General features: G+C 33.8%; 2 protein-coding genes and 1 pseudogene across 6 annotated transcripts; 2 read left to right on the plus strand and 1 right to left on the minus strand.

The window, feature by feature from the left end:
- Positions 1–608: 608 nt before the first annotated feature.
- LOC111012103 (uncharacterized) lies at positions 609–3308 on the plus strand. The gene is made up of 3 exons (XM_022286142.2): positions 609–1137; positions 1871–2106; positions 3135–3308. The coding sequence occupies exons 1-3, from the start codon at positions 892–894 to the stop codon at positions 3175–3177; spliced, it is 525 nt and encodes a 174-aa protein (XP_022141834.2). The 5' UTR covers positions 609–891; the 3' UTR covers positions 3178–3308.
- Positions 3254–4615, plus strand: LOC148208299 (putative glycosyltransferase At5g03795 pseudogene; annotated as a pseudogene).
- A 983-nt stretch (positions 4616–5598) lies between these two features.
- Positions 5599–17754, minus strand: LOC111012097 (dynamin-2A). Of its 5 annotated transcripts, none has more exons than XM_088119462.1 (22): positions 17269–17754; positions 16531–16581; positions 16301–16421; positions 15919–16011; positions 15465–15574; positions 15135–15252; positions 14502–14844; positions 13941–14088; positions 12925–13026; positions 12674–12793; positions 12153–12236; positions 11719–11846; positions 11278–11365; positions 11057–11195; positions 9909–9985; positions 8937–8993; positions 8417–8573; positions 8151–8311; positions 7725–7838; positions 7579–7646; positions 7202–7368; positions 5599–6069 (listed from the first exon to the last, which is right to left on the minus strand). In XM_088119462.1, exons 1-22 carry the CDS (start codon positions 17428–17430, stop codon positions 5816–5818), a joined length of 2862 nt encoding a protein of 953 aa, XP_087975588.1. In that variant the 5' UTR covers positions 17431–17754; the 3' UTR covers positions 5599–5815. The 5 variants fall into 5 exon arrangements, with proteins under 5 accessions (XP_087975588.1, XP_087975589.1, XP_022141825.1 ...); XM_088119463.1 differs by having other exon boundaries at positions 15465–15526; positions 17269–17753; XM_022286133.2 differs by having other exon boundaries at positions 5599–6051; positions 17269–17752.
- Between the last annotated feature and the right edge of the window lie 4192 nt (positions 17755–21946).

Here is a 21946-nt window from a genome sequence, read left to right on the forward strand (position 1 = left end):
CAAGCTTCTTTAGAAAATAATTTTCGAGCAATGCTTCAATTATTCCCTAAATTGATTTAGGACTCATTTGATAACTATATTCTTTTTTCTATTTTTAAAATTTAAGATTAGAAATATTGCTTGGACCTATGTATCCCTTTTTTATATAGTTTTTAAGGAACTAAAAAAAGTAGTTTTCAAAAACTTGTTTTCGTTTTTTAAATTTGGCTACGAATTCAAATGTGTTTCAAGGGAGGTAAAAACCTTACTAAGGGCCAACATGAACTTAGCTTGCTTTGCACTAGTCTTGACCAAAAAATCATGAGTTTAAATCCCTCATCCCCTTGTTGTAGTGAAAACAAAACAAACAAGAAAAGATTATAATTCTTAAGAATAAAAAATTAAACGGCTCTTTAGTAATTATCATTAAGTATTTAGGCAATGTAACGACCATTTTTTTTTTTTGTTTGATATAGAAAGTTGAGTACACATTTAGATGCAATATATAGAGAAAGAAAGAAGGTTTGAAAGAAAAAGAAAAGCTCATATAAAAACAGGCTTAGATAATTGGGGTGGTGTGAACCTTAAAAAGAAAAATGCAATGATGGTAATAGAATTGTAATAGAAAGAGAGCTTATGGGCATCCCATGAAGAAGCCAAAACAGCATTTGATGTATATATAAATTGAGAATCTCCTCATCTTCAGCAAAGAAGGACTCACAATGAAGCAATGAATCTTAGCCATTATGAGCTGTATGTTACTGCACATTCACAAGGAAATCCCTTGGTGGATCAAGTCCGACGACTCAGCAGTAGTGCAGAATTGAGTTTCTCTTCGAGTAGATCTGATCTATAGATAGGCAATTCGAATGTGGTTTGTTGACACAGACAACGTCAAAGAAAACCGAAGCCATGGAAGATCAAAGCCATGGAGAAGGAGAAATGGAGCATTCTAACAAGCCATTTTTCTCATCTTCTTCCCCATTTTTGTTTGTGTTGGTTTCACTTCCTTCTCTTGTTTTAGTATCTCTAGTTTGTAAAGTTGATGTGGAGGTTCCTTCTGTTTGGACATGGAGGACTGGCTTGGATACAGACTTCTCACACCTTAATTCTTCAAATAACATCTCTCCTCAAGCTGCTGCTACTCCCCCTCAAGCTGTGAGTATAACTTATTTTTACTCGTGTTATTCGAGTCTTGGTGAAGTTAATATGAAAAGTTGAAACATCACTTTGTGAACTATACGATTATTACAATTGTTACAATTTAGTCTTATCGTTGTAACACTACTAGTTTGGTTAATTGAGTTACAACTTAAGAAAAATATGGATACATCTGGACACTGATATGTGATTCATACCTGACATAGATATAGTGACACGTCAATTTCTAAACAAGTAGGATATGACATGCTAAGGACATGTTAGTTTTTTTACTGCATATGTGTGCATATTTTAAATATTAAAAATACTTTAAGAAATAGGCATTTTATTTACATGTCAAACACACGTGGGGCATGTTTCTGTTAAGGACTCTTAAGGGAACTAACAAAGATTTATAATAGACATGTCCAATTATTCCTTTTATTGTCAATTGATTTTAAGAAATAATTCCGTTAATATTAATATGGTATCAGAACTCCAAAACTCAATCGAGGTCCTGAAGAGGAACCCATGAATATTAATTTTACTAAAAGTATAATATCATAACAATCCATGAATCCCCTATAGTTCCCACGTTGGTTTATGCATTTTCCCTTGATAACACAATTTGTTCGAACGACAAGATTCGTCGGATGATTAAGTTTGAAAAAGCAGCAAATAAAGATCATTAGAAGTTAAAGTTGAAGCTGCCATTTTACCATTGTGTTGCTCATTGGATCATGATCATCAGGAAGAAGCACAAGAAACAGTAGCTGAAAGCAAAGAATCCAATGGAAAAGGTGCAAATTCAGAGATAATTAGGAGCGTTAAGAGATACAGTAAATTGAGAAAAATAGAGGAGAAATTGGGAAGAGCAAGAGCAGCCATAAGAGAAGCTGGCCAAGTTCATAATCTTACATCTATGCATGATGATCCTGGCTATGTTCCTCGTGGCCCAATTTACAGGAACCCAAATGCTTTCCACAGGTACTACTTGCTCGTTAAATTACCGAGTTTTAGTCTATTCGGTTTTAGTTTCGATTTGATCTCTATAGTTTTAAGAATTTTATTGTTGTCTTTATGCTTTAATGGAAGCTTACTAAACGTCTTTCTTGCCATTGTTCAAGAGTAACAAAAATCTAACGTGATACGTCATTTATGGATGTGGCAAATAAGCTCCATGACGTGAGATTGTTTTATTGTCGTGGAAGTTTAGGAAATCACATTAGTTGGAAAATATGAATTTTTGTTAGATTTTGATGGGAAGGGAGGGAAAATGATAGAGTTAATCATGTTTTGTGACTTCTCTTCTTTAGTAGGTTGGATTTTTGTTATGGTTTGTTTGGTAACGCTTCTTATTTCTGTTCTTGGTTTGGTAAGTATTCTTATTTTCTCACTCCCCATTTTTAAGAAACTTTTCCAAAATTGTGTACAACTTTTAGAAACAACCCCATCAAGTCTTATTTTTTATCCTATTTTTAACCATTTTTTTCCTAACATAAATAAAACCATTATTTTATCCTTCTCAACTTATAAAAGGTATAATAAATATTAAAAATAAATATAAGATATAAAATTTTAATTTAATTAAAAAATTAATTTTCATATAAAAGTTTTAAAATATTAGAGAATGAGAAACCTTAAATGACCAAACATGTTACTATTTATTTTTTTTAATAAAGAACGAACAAAATAAAAATAATACACCATTATCAAACACAATTATGTTTCTTTTTATTAGAAAAGAGGGAACAAGACATAAGGAAATAAAAAATGTTACTGCCTAATTTCTACCGATGATAGAGACGTCTAATAAATTTTAATTAAAAAATAAACGACGATGATAGAATTAAACATACAATGATTAAATTGAAACTAGAGTTAAACAAAACGTAATTTGTTGTTATTTGACTAAATTTTACATAGTTAAAGTCATTAAAATAAAGAGGAATGAGCTTAGCTCAACAGTAATTGACACATATTTCTGATCAAAAGGTTGTGAGTTTGAATGGCAGAAGTTATCTTGAAATGGAGAAACTGTTGAAGATATATGTATAAAAAAGGAGAGCCTCCAATGTTCCATGAAGGTCCATGCAAAAGCATATATTCCACGGAAGGAAGATTCATTCATGAAATGGAAAAGGGAAACATTTATACAACCAATGACCCAAATCAGGCCATTCTCTACTTCCTCCCATTCAGTGTTGTCAATTTGGTTCAATATCTCTATGTACCAAATTCTCATCAAGTTAATGCCATTGGAGTTGCAGTCTCAGACTACATCAATGTCATCTCCAACAAACATTCTTTTTGGAACCGCAGCCTCGGCACTGACCATTTCATGCTCTCTTGCCACGATTGGGTAAGCGTTCTCGAGGGTGAGGCTAGAAACTTAATTTTTCAATGGTGGTTAGCATAGAGATAGGTGTTGACAAGTCAGGTACCGGATAAGTCAAGTCTTAGCTTAGCTTTCTTTCTTCTTTGCTGAAGGGGCCACGAACGACTTCGTATGTTCCGCTTTTATTCAATAACTCGATCAGGGTATTGTGTAATGCGAATGTTTCCGAAGGTTTCCGTCCCTCCAAAGACGTTTCGTTTCCTGAAATAAATCTTAGGACGGGAGAGATCGATGGACTTCTCGGGGGACTCTCACCTTCTCGTCGACCAATTCTCGCGTTCTTTGCAGGTCGTCTACATGGCCACATAAGGTACCTACTCCTGCAGAACTGGAAGGAAAAGGATGATGATGTGCATGTGTACGACGAGCTTCCGAGCGAAATGTCCTACGACTCGATGCTGAAGAAGAGTCGGTTTTGCTTGTGCCCGAGTGGGGATGAAGTAGCGAGTCCAAGGGTTGTGGAAGCCATTTATGCAGAACGTGTTCCTGTGTTGATATCAGAGAGCTATGTTCCTCCTTTAAGTGATGTTCTGAATTGGAATTCATTTGCTGTGCAAATACAAGTGAAGGATATACCAAAAATAAAAGAGATACTGAAAGGGATATCTCAAAGTCAGTACTTGAGAATGCAGAGGAGAGTGAAGCAAGTGCAGAGGCATTTTGTTATCAATGGAACTCCCAAGAGATTTGATGCTTTCCATATGATACTTCATTCTATTTGGTTCAGAAGGTTGAATCTACGTATTCAAGATTATTGACGTTGCCAACCTGAGTCTCACTCTCATATATTGTTGTACTAAAAAAAATAATTGATGTCTCATCTTTCATCTGCCTAACATAAACATTTTTTCAATGTATCTTTTTGTAGGGTCCAAAAAACAGATAAAATACCTCAGAAAAGAAAGGATAAAAGCCATTGTATTTTGCTATTTTGAAGCAAGTGCAGAGGCATTTTGCTACTTTTGTAATTTGTTCTGCTTTTATTGCTGTTTTTTTAATTTCTTTTCTTTTGTTTTGCCTCTTGCCTCCTTTTTGGCTCGAGTTTTCCTTGTCTTTTTTTTTTCTTTTTTTTTAATGTACCTCTTGTATTCTTTCATTTATTCTCAATAAAAGTTATCTTTCTCAAGGGAAAAAAAAAGTAGGGAGGGAACGCTCATATTATGTATTCTTTTAGCCTTTATTTAGGTTCCGATTTTTAAAGCTAAATATATCAAATAGTCCCGTTAGGCACTTTTCAATATGGTTCCTAATCTTTTGAAATTCTCAATTTTATCTTTATTTAAAATTCTATTAAGTCTTTCAAATATAAAACTGGCATATTAATGGAATAAGTGGAATTATTTGACAAGTCAATCGCCTCTCCTTCACTCTCCCCAGATTCACCCTAATCTGGATTGGCATCCTCCTGCTGATTTTATGAAGCTTGATGTGGATGCTGCTTGTCGGTAATCTCTCACTAGTCTAGGCCTTCTTCTTCGAGTCCTAGGTGCTCGAGCGATTATCCTAATTCTCTCATGCCAATTCAGTATATCAAAGGAGCAAGTTGATGCAAGTGAAAAGCCTTACCCCATCTTCTTTCTTCAATTTCGTTGCCACATTTTTTTTGTTAGATTCTGTTGGAGATTTCCCTTTAGCCCAAGGGGCCTTCCTTTAATAAATAATTATCTCTTTAAAGAAAATGGAACAAGTGAACGTGCAATTTCATTTAGTCCATTCTAAATATCCATCAACACGTCAATGAATTTTCATAGATTCGACATCGGGCAAAATTGAGACTTACACTAGGAACTACTTGATATATTTTAGCCATTTTCTTTTTGAATTCTTATGCCATTAAAGCAAAACAAAGCACCTAAACATTAAACCTGAAAACCAACCATGTAGAAAATTAAATAGCTCACCATTTCAGGTTACAACCCATCACTTTTTTCACTAAGAAATAACTGAATACTATATATATAACCCATCAGAAATGGATGACAGTACATACAAAATCAGAACTAATACATGCAAATACATTTTTCTTGTCCAAAAATGGATGGGGCAATGGTGAAGAAAAAAACCTTAAAAGAAAAAGGGGGTAAAAAAACTTGAATCTAGTCTTATATTAATGAAGAAAGCAGTATAAACTGACTGAGAAATGTTGTATATACACAAACCTCTCACCACTTCTAAGTTTCTACTAGAAATATGAACTTGAACTTGAGGAGATCACTAAATGAATCACGAAGTGGAGCTTAATATCACCCAATGTTGCAGAGACACAATATGAATCGTCAAGTAATATCAGTTGCCATGCTAGAAGTATTTGGAAGCAGAGGAAGACTGCGGAGGAGCTGGCGGCAGCCGATTTGGAGTACGACGGCTGCTAGAGTTCGAACCTGAGTTCATGTCCCCGTTTTGTAAAGGATCGGTAGAATGTCTACTGTGGCCATTGGAAGAAGACCTTCTGTAGTCAACCCTGCCATTAGCAGCAGCATCAAATGCAGATCTCCATTCATCTCCAGGTGATCCACTAGTTTTGGGACTACTTTCTGTAGAGGTTGTAAATACTACAGAAGGTCAAGGAAATTGGGAAATGAACTCTTTTAATATCATGAAGTATCAGAATGGTAAGACCCATAAAGTGTACTTTACTCCATGGAATTTTTAAGCTATTGCTTTTCCGGATAAAATCCAAGCAATGTTTGTGGGTCAGTTCGGTTTGTCCGGGAAAGCAACCAGACCCGATTACACCCCTAGCCATGACTATTAAACAACCCAACTTTAAAATCAGTTAATGTAACAATGTTTTAAAAGGCTAAAGTGGCCTTGAGGCTTTCCTCTTACTCTTGAAGAGGCGAGGCATAAGCCACGAGGCAATATGAGGTGCAAACCTGATCAACAGTTCAGGTATGGTTAAACATGATAGTCATATAAAATTATCAACAAAACCATCTGTCAATTGCCTACTGAAATAAAATTCTAAACGGACATCATTAGCATCACTATTATTATCCCTAATAAGATAGACTTATTCTATAATTTTTGTCCTTCCATGTTCTTAAAGTATAGGTGAATGTAGTAATATATTGAATTGTTACAATTCCTGCATTTGGATTCCACACCCAAAGAAACTTCTATAATTTTTAAGAATTGGAAAATCAATAATATTCTTCTAATCCGAATGTTTTGATGTTTTTTCAATTCGACCCTGTTGTTTAACAAGTTTCAATTTAGTCCCAAATTGTGTGGGTTGACTGCTGTTGTTGTTAAACTCTAACTAGAAGACCACCCTAAGATTTTCTCCATTATGTCGAACAATGAAACAAAGAAAGTTGTGTGAGCCGAATGCTAGAATAACTTTATTTGTTAAAGTTTGACCAGAAGGAATGGACCTATGAATCTTCCAGTGGCAATAACATCCTTTCTGCCAATAACATCTTCACCATAATACTTTTAATAGCCAAATCATCTCCCATCTCCTTTTATTTTTAGAAATTGACAATTTTTTATAATTTGGAGAAACAAAAGAATGCCTTAGTTTCTTTGCCTAAATGAACCAAAACAGATCACATCACACCTTCACCGCCCCCACCCCCCAACAAAAAAAAAGGAAAAAATAAGCTAACATAAACATCTTTTTTAGGTGGGCAGTGGAACATGCACACAATAGTGAGAGCGGCAACTAAAAACTAATATTACCTGCACCACCATCAGACCAACTAGCAGCAGATGCTTGATTGTCGTGAATGCTGAGCTGGCGCGTTAGTTTCGAAAGGAGAGAAGATTGTTTTTGATAACGTTCTCTCCTCCGTTTTACATTCTGGTCCTCCTGAAGAAGCTCCTCAATCCTTGCTGAGCTTTGGGCACTGTTCAAACAAGCACATAATAAGTTTTTCTTCTACAAAATAACCTTTTTTTCGATTCTTCTTGTTAAGGAAGATCTTGCAATCAATGGTCAGCACAATATAATGAAAATGTTTTAAGCTAAACTTACAACCAACAAATGATTTGAGGTTATGTATTGAGTATAGATCAACGACAAATCAAATGCATACCAAGATGAAAATCAAAGCTACCTGATCGAGCTATATAATTGATTTAACATGTCTTCCTTGGCTTTCTCAACTTGACAAAGTACAACTGCCTGCATACCAACTCACTGATGAATAAATTGTGGTGGTGGAACGAAATGAACCAGAAGGGGTAATTATTAGAAACTTACCTTAGGGACATTTGCAGCCAAACTATTCAAAACGGCTTCAACATAACCACGAACTTCTTGAGACATCCACCGAAGCTCTTCTTCAGGATCAGCAGGTTTTCGAGCCATAGTGTCCTGAGAAATTTGTATAAATTATTTCCTGTTAATTCAAAACTACAACAAAAAAGCAAGAAGCAAATAAAATTGAAGTGCATGAGAAGTGGTTAGTTCGGATATCTTCTCGCAAGGAAATTATATTTGAAAAAATTTAAGAACAAAAAGAACCGTAAAATAAAGAAAGCAACAAGAAAGAGCCATAGACATCATATGCACATTACATTCCAGCCAGTAAACACAAATCCCGGTGACTGTATGGTACAATTATCTAAATACAAACGCATGCCAAAAAAAAAAGTGAATAGGTAAAAATAGGGTTCAATGACATACTAGAGAACCATCAGATAGACTCTGCCGCAAGGTAAGACCACCTTCGGGGGGTGCACCTCTTGTTTGTCCTCCTCTGGATGGTTGAATTACATTGCGTATCTTGTTTGTCCATTCAACCTTGTCCGCAACACTCTCCGCTTTCAAAACGATGGCACTATGGGCTGAATGTAGCACAATTGAGTCAACAAACAGGGTTTCAACATGGAATTTACAGGTTTGGATAGTCCACAGACATTCTAAAATAAAAGAAGCCCAAGTAACGTCACCTTTTAAAACAGTTTTATATGGAACTTTGCTGGTAATCTTAAACACGAGACTTGGTCCTTTTCCAGAATCTGGCCCATTAGCCTTTTTATCCTTTGAACTTTTTGAAGGTGGAGGTGGAGGCTCTTCTTCATCTGATGCTTCTTCGATAATACAATCCTAAAAATATTTTTGGCAGTCAATGTGGCCATTCAGATTGCCAACGATAATACATGACAAAATCATTGTTAAATTTAAAAAAGGATCCATAACATATTCCAAGAACATAATCGAAACCCATAAGACATGTCCACTCCCACATTGCTATCTACAGTGATGTTTTAATTAAATGACTGTTCATGAGAATATAAAAAAGTGAATATTAATTATATAAGGAAAGAAACAAACAATTATACATGATATCACTTTAAGGTTTTGAGGAAGGAGATGGCATTGTACGAGTGTGTGGGTGGGAGGGGGGAGAAAACGTTCCATGTCCTTGTCCCTATAATGAGATCATGGAAGACATTATGCTATACATACCTCTAGAGTAATTACACCACGGAAGTGTCTCTCTTCTTGCTTCTTGGTATATCCAAGCTGCACAATGAGGGTAGAATAGAAGTAAACATAGGTAATAGGCACAAACGTAACCATAATGCATAACACAACATATCTCCCCAGGCAAGAGATGAAATGGCTGGAATGATTAAGTGAACTTATTTAACCTTGAGAAGCAATATGTATATATCCATCAAATGCTCAAAGAACAGTGAAGCTACTATGAGAATTACCAGGTGTTATGTAATAAGTAGATGATCACCAATACATGAACTTATAATCACCAGAAATGCTTATGACCTACTTAGATTTTCGCCCTTCAATATAGGAAACTAGTATATAAAGATCCCCGTAATGGAAGGGCTCATTGAAAATCGAATGAAATATGTTTACCACTTGAAAACAAGAAGCACAATCTGGTAGACGTAGAAGCAAGCATCCATACAGTCCCTGACCAAACTTAAAATGGAGAAAGCAAACTATACTGTAAGGGGCATATTGATGCAAGTAAAGCCCTCTTAATCAAGAATACACACAATAGAATACATATTTTGACTTCAAGTATAAGCTTCCAGCACTCTAGAAACATATCCTTTTTTTGTGTACTAAACTATTTCCTTGTTTTGTTTTCTTCACTACAGAACAGGATAATACTTTATTGATACAATTTTAGTGGTTTGCAACTATCCTACTTAAGAAGTTTGAATGGATGGGCCCACCTGCAACACTGTGCATTCTTATATTCTAAAATTTTATTTTCATTTACACGGTAATAATAAAGCATCAATACTCATACGAAGTCCTGTGGTAAAACCTGTAGAATTTACAGTAAATGACAGTGCTGAAAAGCATACAAAAAGAACAATGTTGTATCATCTGACAAAGTACAGAGGGATCAGGAACTACCCCGCTTCTATTGACCATTAAAGTAAACATCTACTGAACTTTACACACCTTTCCAGTCTTCTCATTCAAAACAAACCATCGCCTGCTCCACCCATTAGTTTTTGCACTTTTCTTTAACAAGAAACCTACAAATTAAAATAAAATTTTAAAAATAAACCTATAAATTTAATAGTCACCTTAAAGTTGTCTACTTTGAAACAAACTGCTCTACTTTAACCACAATTCACAAACTAGGATATAAGCTATCTCCATCATACAAAATTCCAACCGTATAACAGCTTCAGATTGCAGAGACAGAAGACAGTTTGACATGAGTACAATACAGCATTGATATGCTGACAAATAATTATTGTCAAAACATAAAATATATAGGAGAATTACATTCATATTAAAAGTTCAGTCTTTCTACGGGTATAAAATATCTGAAAGCAATAATATAATTTTTCATTCAATTATTCTTACAAGAGATCAAAGGAAAAATTAAGATACTAATGCCCTTTTCAAAATAAATAAATAAATAACCAAATAACAATTTAAAGGACTCCAAAACCAATAAACGAGGTATGATTCAATATATTATAAGTTATAACAAAGGGTAAAAACAAAATCCAGAAACCAAATGTGTCGTCAATTCTATGATAACAATAATTCCAATGGACTAGTCCAAAGTTATTCCTTGATTTGTCTATTTGTTTCTTTTTCTAATCCACATGTCCAGCATATACAAGTGTCAAACCAAAAGTTGCAGAAGAGTCAACACTATAATTTGAGTGTCCAAAAAGTGTCATACTCATGGATGCCATCCAAAATTAAGCTGCCATTCACATGTAACAGGCTAATTGTGTCATCAAAAGTAAATATTTTATTGCATCCCCATGTTTAATAACTAGATGATCAAGGTACTGTTTTTGTATATTCGAAGAGTTGAACACATTTCAGCTTCGGGGATTTACAAGAATAACAAACAAATCAGAACTAAGTTTAATAATCAAGCTCTAAACAGTTCATTGAACACCAGATTTAAGAGATGGTGAGAGAAAATAGAGCTAGAAGATTAAGAGTCTCATATTAATTTGAAAGGGGGGAAGAGAGTCTCCAAAAAGAATATTAAAAATGCCTTCATAAAGAGATGAAATAAATATTTCTGCTGAAAGTCAAAACCCAATTAATAAACACCAGGCCACCGGCATGCATACCTGCTGTTATCTCTCCTTCAGCACCTGCTGTCTTCAAACCTGAACTTTCCTGCACTTCTTTCTCTTCCTTACTAGGTTTCTCTTTCATTGATTTCAAGCTTCCACCAGCTTGCTGATTATTTGTTTGAGGACTAGTTGCCTAGAAAAAAAAGTAGTGAGAAAAGCAAACACAAATGAGAATGATCTTAATCAGCACCCATGCATTAACCCAAATGACTCACCCTATTTAACACCGCTTGTTCTGCCTCTTGTCCTTTTTTTGATGATGATCTAGTCTTCAGCTCCTCTTCCCGGCGCTGTCTTTCCATCCTAAGTTGAGAAATGAGAAAGTGGACTATTAACAACCAATTTACTGTTGAAATTTAAAATTCTTGGGTGCAAAAATTGCATCACATGCATATGGTGGATCAGTTTTTTTTTCTTGGGTGGTTGGGGGGTTGCGGGGAAGCAATTTGATCTCTATGGAATGTCCACGGCAGTAAAAGCTTACACAAAAATTTACAAATTTGAAATAACAATAGGCTCCAAAAGGATAGCTGAATAACAGATGAGCAATATCAAATTTTATCATAGGTGTAAAGTATTTTTTCCCATTTCCTTTCTCACAGCTGCACATTTCGTACCCAAAAAGGTATAGCAGTAAAACATTGTACTAAGCTTACCTTCTTTGTACAAGACGGATAAAGTGCTGTGGTGGGACAAATGCTCGCTCCATGTCAACTAATGCCACAACCATCTTTTTTGCTTCACTTTTAAACCCGTCCAGGGCAGCACTAGCAATGGCCACAACCTAAAAAAAAAATAAGTGGTTTTATAAGGTGGGTAAACAGCTACCTAAAGTTCTTTCTTACAAGAAACAATTTTTTCCTGTTCAAAAAAAGTTTGCTTCCGGGCCATTAAAAAAAAACAATTTTTTTGAAGGAACAAAAAGAAAACCTTTTACAAGAACTACAGCCTATAAAATAAAAACTTCAGCCCCCAAAAAAATAATAAATTAATGGTGCAAAGTACTCAAAGAATACAAAATAAGGTTTTAAGCTATGAAAAGCTAAAAAGTTAAACTATGTGATCAATGAAGAAATAAAAAGCCACTCACCTCTCTTTTGAATGGTGGGTATCTTCCAAGACCTGGTGTGCCATTTGCAGCAGCAGAAACAATATCTATCAAAACTCGGTGCACCTATTATTTTTGTCAAACAGAAACATCATGAATTTCTTGAACAACAAAAAGAAACAATAAAATGCTCCTGGCTCCTTGTTGAGGAATTTGAGAAATTATGAGGCTAAACTAAAAATATCCTTGTAATCCCAAATTATATATTTATGGGCTTCCACAAATAGTCCTCAATTCTTTCTTTAACCTTTTTGTAATTATTCCCTATTTTGGTTATTGCTGATTGAATAGCCTCTTCAAAATCTCTTCTGATTTTTTGAGGATGGAAGGATGTACCATCTTTCCCTTTTCTGTGCTAATAAATTGTTCCTCGTCAACCCAAAATTTAAGCAAAACAAAAGAAATTGACAAACAAGGGCTGTTCTCAAAAAAACCATGGATAGTGCTCCAAAATTTAAGAAGCTAAACACTCTACGTCCTTATTCTTATCATCTTATGTTTACCTCATCAACACAGAGACGTGATGGTTCTTTTGCAAGCTCCAGAACACCTTTTATTAAAGATCTCAAACCTTTCTCAGGCGATATAAGATAAGGCTGATAACCATCAGCTTCTAATACGATCTGTCAGAAAGAAGTCAAATGTAAATAAATAAATAAATAAGAGAGTAACAAGAATGAATCTACAACCTTATTAAAGATAAGCTACAAAAGAACCTACAAAAAGAAAAAAAATGATAAATGATAAAACATACCCTCTTCACATTATTAATATCGAAATGTCTGTCTAAAGGCAATTGTTTGATTCGATTTGGAAAATTCCCCTCAAAGCTAGCAACAATTTTCCAACCTGCACCCTGATATACATGGTAATGTTGGACTTAAATTAAAAAGCTCAATGTAGTTCACTTATCAATAAGCTTAGATATCCAAAAGTTAGTTTAATTGTGACTGCAGTCAAAGTAATGTCAGACTACATAAGTAAGAAGAAAAAGAAATGATCTCATTATCATTTCATTAATAATGATGCATCAAAATAAATTCGGACTAGACAAGTATATTCTCCATGCACTTCAAGAAAACTCCCAAGAGATTAGTTATGATAAATTTTATTGCTGACGAAGATTTCACAGTTGATACAAATTGTTTTGTATTGCCCTTTAAGAGGAAATTAACCAGGATCATACGACAGACATACAAAGTTAAACACAAACTGACAAAAGAAAAGCAGTTTTTACTATTAGCAATTCACTTTCTTCTCCTCTAGAAGAAAACTGCATGCTCTACATGTACACTTCCAATCACCTCTATAGTGAGTAGAAGAAAACTGCATGATCAACAAGATAAATTCTACATCCAACTGGCAGACAAGGGGCAAAACTTCTTTGAATCCCCAATTCCAAGTTTCTGACTACCTTTCAAAGCAAGATCGACATTTATCTTGATGCAAGATCGACAGTTTCAACCATCTATTCTTCAAGTAAGCCATGAACTTTGTGGCAAAGTCGATCATAAGATTAATTTAAATTATTAGAAATTATTTTTTATATGCACAGAAGAGAAGTTATCAATCTTAATTGCAACCATTTATTCCTCTTGTAATTTTATGTAGAAAGATTACAGAAGTTGAAGGGATAATTGAGTCCACCCAACCATAAAATCAAGACTATTGCAACTATAAAAAATGAAGCATCTTATGTTGCTAACTTGTCAAGCAGAAGTACAACCGTGAAAAAACAAAAAAATTAAATAAATTAAATAGAAAACCTACCTCACCAGTGGCTATGTGCTGGAGAAACTTATCTTCAAACTCACGGCAAAGTTCCAAAGCTAGAGCTCTGGTCCCCTCAACACCATTCACCATCTGCTCACCAAGCCTAACCAACTCATCCTGAACTATTTGAGACTTCCCTTGTAACCTTGAATAAAGTAAAATCTTGAAATCAATAAGATGTTAAATGTCTGCCTAGTGAACAAAGTATTTCAACCATTTGTAATCCTGCCAAAAAAATCTGCCACTTGGAAACCACAAATATGGTGGACCCCATTCTTAAAACCAGACCCTCATTCAACTGAAATAGTTAAATCAACCTTGAACGCACTTTGAAATGCGAATGGTAAAAAGTTTTACATCAAAAATGCCAGAAATTCGAACAAGTGGACTAGTTTTCCATGATATTTTTTGCCCAGGATATATTGTGAGAAATAGGTGCTCTATTTGTTATAACTTAAAAACTCCCCTAAGTACTACAGAAATAATTGGGAAATATATATATATGCACAAGAATTTGTAAAATAAAGATTTGCTCCTGAAATTTGGGAAAACAGTTACCCAGAGAGGAGATTAGGAAGCCGGACTTTCATTCGTTTGCGGATCTGTTGGGACAATGCATCAACTAAAGCTAGCCTGCCTAGCTTACTTGGAGGGGCTCCAGTTAGTATAGATTTTAGACTCTCACTCTCTGCCCTCCATGCAGTCTCCAAGGAATTCTCGGAGCCAATAGATCCAGACTGTGCAGAAGCTATTGAAACTGACTGACCAATTAAAGCAACCCATGGCATATCTGAGGCTCGTGTGGGCCCTTGATTTAACAGAAGAGCTTGAACTGCAGCAAGAGACTTCTGATCTGAAGAGGCTTGGTCAATTTTGCTAATTACACCAATGGTTCTGGTACCTATGTTGAGGAATCTTTCAGATTTAATCACTTAAAGTAGTGCAGTGGGATAGAGAGAAAATAAGATGCACAGTTTGAGGATAAATCAACAAAAATTGAAATTTTAAAATTGAAAACGATCCCCATAAACTTAAGGCAAAACAAGAAAAATGGAACAAAAATCCATGATAAATGAAAGGCATCATGCATCTAAAAAGGCAAAACCCATTATCAGAACTTATTCACAAGTTATAGAAATAACATTCGCCGAACTTGAAAAAGAATGAAATCATGACTGTGTAGCATATTACCATCTGCATCAAATTCCTTTGCAGTTCTTAGGGCTCGAGATGAAGCAATTTCAGGAGCCTGAGCTGCTGGTACAATAACTAGCAAAATTGCATCGTTGTGTTCGGCATATTCACTAACCTATGCAGAAACCATAAAAATATAATTACTTATACCATTAATAATAGTTTATATACAATGCCAAACCATCGCTTAAATGGCTAAGAAAAACATACATAAACCTTCTATGTGGATTATGGATTCAGAACTTGTCTAAAAGCATTCATCTGGAAAAGGAACAGTAGGAAATCTTTCAAATAAGTACATGAGCAAGTCCATGAGCGACTACTTACCACAGAATCATCCATGGCCCGTTGATCAAGCCCAGGTAAATCAACCAACTTCAGTGGAGGCGCTGAAATTAAATTGTGTAAATGAAAATCTGAGAAATGATAGCCCATAACTGAATAAAATAAATACAGGTAGTTAATAATATTTTATATAATGAATCAATGCACGTAAGAACCTGACAAATTAAATTCAGCATGCAAAACACAATTCAAATTTCATCAGAAATTGAACCTTCAGCTAATAAAATCCTATTCATATATGGTGCAGCAGATTTTAATTTTATGTCTTGGACATTATTTGAATCTTTATAAATAACTTGCTCCATTGGCTTTATAGGCTGAACACTTCTTTGAATTAAATATTACCTTAAAGAATTACATATTAAATTAAAAAAAAATCATAAGAAAAATTAAAGACCTATACAGCGTACCACAAAGGTCAAATGAACAAACTAACCTGTACTCGTGCGAAGCTTTAGATATATTTCATCTCGGCCCTTTCCTGTAGAACCCTTGCTCAACCTGTCTTGTAGAGAATGTCGCAATGCACCTAAAGAACATTTGAAAGTAATGCAGAAATTAAACACAGGAGCTAGCTAAAAACCCATTAAGATCTGAAATATCACCTCTTGTACTAAAAATTATAGTATAGGTGATGCAAAACCAAAAGCGTACAAATGAAAAGGTGCTAAAAGCTACTCTACAAACAAGGGCAGACCCTTGAAACATTTAAAGTTCACGTATAATATTGCTGATTGAAATGAAAAAAGAACACGAGAGAGAAAAAGAAACTGTATAGTACGAAGTTTAAAACAGAAGCATTTTGTAAAGTTACTAACTTGCAGAAACCTGTTGAGATTTATTATCAATCTGCAGAATAATTGATTTGCTACTCAAAGAACCATCCCTCTGTAAATCAAGGCTAATTGGAGCTCGTGTAGCACCATTTTCACCAGTGGGCTGGACATATAATAGAAAACAAATTACACATAAAAATAGGGCATTCATATGGTTGACCAGTAGATACATAGAAAGAAAAATAATAACCAAGCAAGTAAAATTCACTTACCAAAACAGGATGCCCAATTAAACTATTCAAAACTGCAGATTTGCCAGCACCCTGACAAATTTGATCAAAGAAAAAAAGTTATGATAGAAATCTTCATAGAATTGTGAAGCATACAATCAATAAGAACTGAGTCTAACATCCAATAATAAATTGTTGGCTGAAAAAAAGTTAAATTTCATCGATGTACATACAACTCCAACTGCAAGCCATCAATAATAAAAATCCCAAACTGTGCATATTTGATCACACTGTAGAGCTAGAGCTTGCACAGTCAACAGAACTCTTGCAGCTGTCAGGACAGAACAGTCTAAATAACTAATCTAGAGCACCATTCCAGATATTACTCTACCACTACAAGCATTAAGGCTTTGTCACAATGGTCAATCCGTGAAGTTCACCTTTCAAATCAGGCATGAACAATCTGCTAAGTTGCAAAATAGTTAACTAAGCAACACGCCCCTATCGTAAGGGACCTTCAAATTTCTCTCCTGTTGCAAGTAAAAACTAAAAAACCTAACAACCAGACCACAATAGATTCCACATCATTTCATTACTAGGATGCTCCAACATGTCGGGAGACCTAGATAGGAAAAGGAGAAACAAAGATCTGCCCCAGTCTAGTAATTCAAAAACTCAAATCCAGATATACGTCTCCAAAACAAACCACACAGAACAAGACTGATCCAACTTCCAAAACCCAGTAACTAAAACAGAAAACGGAAGGAACGGTGAACTCACAACATTTCCCAGAGCCACGACGTTGAGGAAAGTTGCAGCCCTACGAGAAGAAGCACGAGAGTTGGAATTCTCGTCAACATCTTCGTCGGCAAGCAAAGCAGCCGCTTGGCGCATCGATTCAGACAACTCTCCCAACTCCTCGATCGCCTCCATTGCATCCATAGAAAGCTACCCAAGATCAACGATCTAGAGCTTTGAAAAACCCAACTCAAGTAATCGGGAGAAAAGACTTAGAAAGTACAAAATCAAACTCCACAGAGACAAAGAGATCGAAGAAAGAAGAACCCTAAAAGAGAGATTGGTAGAGAGATCTATGAGTAACAGAGCTCTCCCTCTCTCTGTGAAAGATTTTGAATTTGAAGAAATGAAGAAGAAAAAAACTGTGTAGTTCAATTTTTGGGAGACGGGGGTTATAAGAACGAAGAAGAATAAGAGAAGAAATTTCCCTCTCTCTCTCTAAAGACTGTTTCTCTCTCTCTAAGACTGTCACTGTTCCTGATTTGAATTTTCTTTTCTTTTCTTTTTTACTATTTGAATAAAAAAAAGTTTTTTTTCTTTTTCTAAAAAAAAAAGGAAAAAAAACTCTTCTGTTGAAGGATAGGGAAGAGGACACGTTAAAAGGGCCACTTTTGCAAGACTCTATGAACTACAAAGTTGAACCGCCAACTAACATCATAGAGTCGTTGAAGGCGATAATATATCGCTTCTTTAATTTGTCATAGGTTAAATTTTTTAATACTTTAAAGTTTTTCTTCTAACCCTAATTTCTAAATTTTAGTTCACTAGCATCAACAAAGGAATATGTTTCTTGATGTCTTTTAAAAAAGATTTAGCTTCACCTGTTATATTTTCCCAATTCAAACATAGCTCCATAGATAAATACACTAATTATCATTCCAGAAGTCGATAATTTAATTTCTATCCTTGCAATTGTTGAACTCAAAGAAAACAAAAATTCATTTGTGAGATAGCAAAGAGCTTTGACAAAAGTATAACTGGATCAAACAAGAGAGATATCATTTGACAACCTAACAATTACACAATGTTTGAAATGCATAGAACTTTTTAAGGTTAAATTAGAAGTTTGGTCCTTGTTCAAGGATCTTGTCTGTTTAGTCCTGCATTATAAAAAAATTCCAATAGGTTTAGAGTATCTATACTTTAAAAACGTTCTAATGGAAATTTAAAATTCCCATTCTGTCTAATAGATTCTTCTCGTTGATTTCATTTAACTACATATTTTAAAGTTTCTAAAGTACAGGATTAGAGAGAGTATTCAAATAGAAGTTGACAAACCAAACTTATCTCAGCCACTTCAAGATTGAGATGAAGTACCTTTAATCACTTGAGGCAAAGGAAACTATTTTACTAAACCGGTCAACCACAACAAACACTGAGTCATATCTTCATTGAGTCTTAGGTAATCCTAACACAAAATCCATAAACAAATCTTCCCAAATTGTACGTGGGGTGGGTAGAGGTATATACAACCCTGTATTTTGTTTCTGACCCTTACTAGTTTGACATATGTAAAATTTAGAGATAGCTATAGTAAGACAGAATCCCAGTACATATACTTTGAATCATCACTCAACAAGTGTTTAGGAGTGAATTATGTCAACAATAGTCAAAAGCTCATTCGAAAGTTAAAAGGCGCTTCCTAATTCAAAATATTTGTGTTTGTCTACAATTCAGATCAACGATTTAAAATATATATATAGAAGCGTGAGTGAGCACTTTATTGGGTGTTTTTGACTTAAACATTGGTTTAAGTTTCATTTAGTCCTTCAGTTTTGAAACTTATTTCATTTTGATCCTTAACTTTTAAATCTTTACCAGCTTTTAATGGTTAAAGGACCCTCCTGACTCAAAATGATTTTGTTGGGATACAGTTTAGATTTACCATTAAAAAGAAAACAAACAAACCAATTAGAAGTTTTATTCAAAAAAATCTATTGGGTGAGAATTTAAATCTCAGTTGTTCAATTTTGAAAATTATTTCATTTTGGTCCCTAAATTTTTAAATTATTTATTTGCCTTTAAACTTTCAAATTTTTCATTTTGATCCATAAACTTTTTGGTTCTTGTCGTTGTGTTGTTAATTGTCTAATAGACAGATAATATAGTTTCGAGTATTTATATTGACATGCTTAAAGGACATGCATTACAACGACATAGCATTTTTTTAGAATACGACATCATAGATACGAAAGTGATGATTGTTTTTTTAGTTCAACAATACATGGCGGTGGGAATTCGAACCTCCAACCTTTTGGTTAAGGATATATATCTTAACTAGTTGAACTATACTCAACTTGAAAGTGAAAATTCAAACCTATATAATTAATCATTTAAAGAGGTAGAGATGTTTATGTTGGGATTTTACCCCTGAAACATTGTAATTTATGTTTATTTTTTATTATTGATTATCTGGTTTATGAAAATCCTAGGTTACTAACTGTAACTTGAAACATTATGTAGTTGACTTACACGATGATCGTGTTCAAGAAGTAATCTAAATAGTCTATGTTTGGGTGCCCTATATTAATATAGCATTGTTGATACACCCAACTTAGTAAAGTAAATCATTCATGTGAAGACATGCGGTATCATATATAATGAATTTGTATAAGACTATATCGAAAAATATTTAATCTTTCCTGGTAAATCTGTTAAAAGGAGAGATAAATATTCCACAAGATGATTTCATGCGACTAACTCTTATATGCAAAATCATGTCCTTTGATTTTACATGTGTTATAATGACTTTGGTAACCGATTCAATATGCCTGCTATTTTGAGAATGTGACAATATAGGAAGTTGAGAACACAATCTTATAGGGTATGTAGATAAGTAATTTTCATGAGTGTTGATTTTGAGACTTGAGCAATAGGACCCCACCTCACTGACTCTAAGATAATTTATGGTTGGATCATGACTAAATTGTTCATTAGAAGATCGATGATACTTAAGATATAAGATATAATTAAATGTGCAAAACAGACTTTGACCCAACTGTAATTTCAAACAACTCATGAATGGTGACTTGTAGCTTCAAATAATTCGTGGAAGCCCAACAATGGAATTCTTAACCTAGTCAATAGCATAGTCCAATTTTTACGATTATGAAAATTTAAGGGATTATTTTTACCATTAGAAATTTATGGGTGCAATTGCAACAACAACTATAGTCACGAGTGCTTTGTTCAATTTGTTACAATTAACTTGTATTTTAATAAATAGTCAATTCTAAAAATATTTGTTACATAAATATTACTAATTCCAAATATGCTTCTAATTAAATAAAAAAAAAAGCTTTAAAATACTAGTGAGCAACAAGGTGTGATACACAATTTACCATTTTATTATTATTACTTAAAAGAGAAATTTTGTCATTCAAATACAAACCTCTCTCTCAATTCCTCTAATTTATCTTTATTTCCAAACACTATCTCTCAATCTTTACAAATTTCTATCTCTCGATTCCACACACCTCTAATTTTCTATCTCTTTATAAATAGTATCTCTTCACCCTTACAAATTCAACATACACTTAGATAAATTATAATTTTGAGTTGGAATTTTGGTAAATGGAGAAAAAAGAGTTTTAAGAGTGAATGAAAAAGGGAGAAAAAAAAGAATTATGAGCGAGAAATGAAATTTTTTAGGAAGAGAAACAAAATTATTTGAAAAAAGTGGAATTTGTAAAGATTGAAGAGAATATTTGGAAATTAAGTGGGGGGTGGCATGAGGATGAAGAGGGGAGAGAAAATGAGTGGAATTTGAGGGGAGTTGGAAGGAGAGGAGAGCGAGAATGACCAAATTACCCTCGAAATATAGAGAAAATGATTAAAATTAAAGGGTAAAATGGGAAGACAGTATATATTAAAATTAAATAACAAAATGTTTTATTAAAAATATTTATCATTTACTTTAACCAAAGGTGCATATTTCAAGAAGATTTGGGAGGTTTCATTTACCTTGTAAAGGGTAAATATGCACATGATGTAAAAGAGACTTTTACCATCCAAAATGATTCAAACACAAAGACAAAAAGTAATTTGAGGTTGCAAAAAGTTAGAACAAAATGAGACTTTAGAAAAATGTCTTTTCAACTTTTAAATTCCATTAAGACATTCTTAAACTAGATAAATAAAGAAATTAAAGCCCCCTTTGAAATTTTTTGTACTTCCACAAACTATTATGATTATCTTCTAATGCTTTTTACAAGTTAGAAATAGTCTAATATTTAATATTTTCCTTCTTTTTCTTTTTAACTTTTTCACTTTCAAAAATTTGAAAGGTGTATAGTAGTCGTTTCCGTTACTTGTTTCTTATTTTTCGTTTTCAGTATTTTCAAAAGTATATAATAATTGTTATGTTTATCATTTTTCATTTCTCACAAACGTGTTTCTAAAATTGTGTATAAATATTGGAAACAACAAAAAATTTAATTTTTTTGTTCTTTTTTTTGCCATCTCTAAATTTTTTTTAAAATATAAATAAAAGTATTATTTCACTCCTTACAAAATGTATCAATAAATATTAAAAATTATATAACATAAAAAATTTTGAATATTGAATTTTAAAATTTAAATTTTTAGAGAATGAAAAATAATAAAGGGTAACTGGATATGTTTCTTTTTGTTAAGAAAGAATGAATAATAAACAAGAAAT

Source organism: Momordica charantia (assembly GCF_013281855.1).
Source record: "Momordica charantia cultivar OHB3-1 chromosome 11 unlocalized genomic scaffold, Mcharantia_2.0 BLBB01000011.1, whole genome shotgun sequence".
Taxonomy (NCBI): Eukaryota; Viridiplantae; Streptophyta; class Magnoliopsida; order Cucurbitales; family Cucurbitaceae; genus Momordica; species Momordica charantia.

What these genes read in the sequence shown, in the direction of transcription:
- LOC111012103 (XM_022286142.2), top strand. Translation starts at nt 892, where the DNA reads ATGGAAGATCAAAGCCATGGAGAAGGAGAAATGGAGCATTCTAACAAG. An exon ending in CTGCTACTCCCCCTCAAGCT is followed by an intron (nt 1,138 to 1,870) that starts GTGAGTATAACT and finishes CATGATCATCAG; the next exon opens with GAAGAAGCACAAGAAACAGT. An exon ending in AACCCAAATGCTTTCCACAG is followed by an intron (nt 2,107 to 3,134) that starts GTACTACTTGCT and finishes TTTGAATGGCAG; the next exon opens with AAGTTATCTTGAAATGGAGA.
- LOC111012097 (XM_088119462.1), bottom strand. Translation starts at nt 17,430, where the DNA reads ATGGATGCAATGGAGGCGATCGAGGAGTTGGGAGAGTTGTCTGAATCG. An exon ending in TCGTGGCTCTGGGAAATGTT is followed by an intron (nt 16,582 to 17,268) that starts GTGAGTTCACCG and finishes CAAATTTGTCAG; the next exon opens with GGTGCTGGCAAATCTGCAGT. An exon ending in TAATTGGGCATCCTGTTTTG is followed by an intron (nt 16,422 to 16,530) that starts GTAAGTGAATTT and finishes TTATATGTCCAG; the next exon opens with CCCACTGGTGAAAATGGTGC.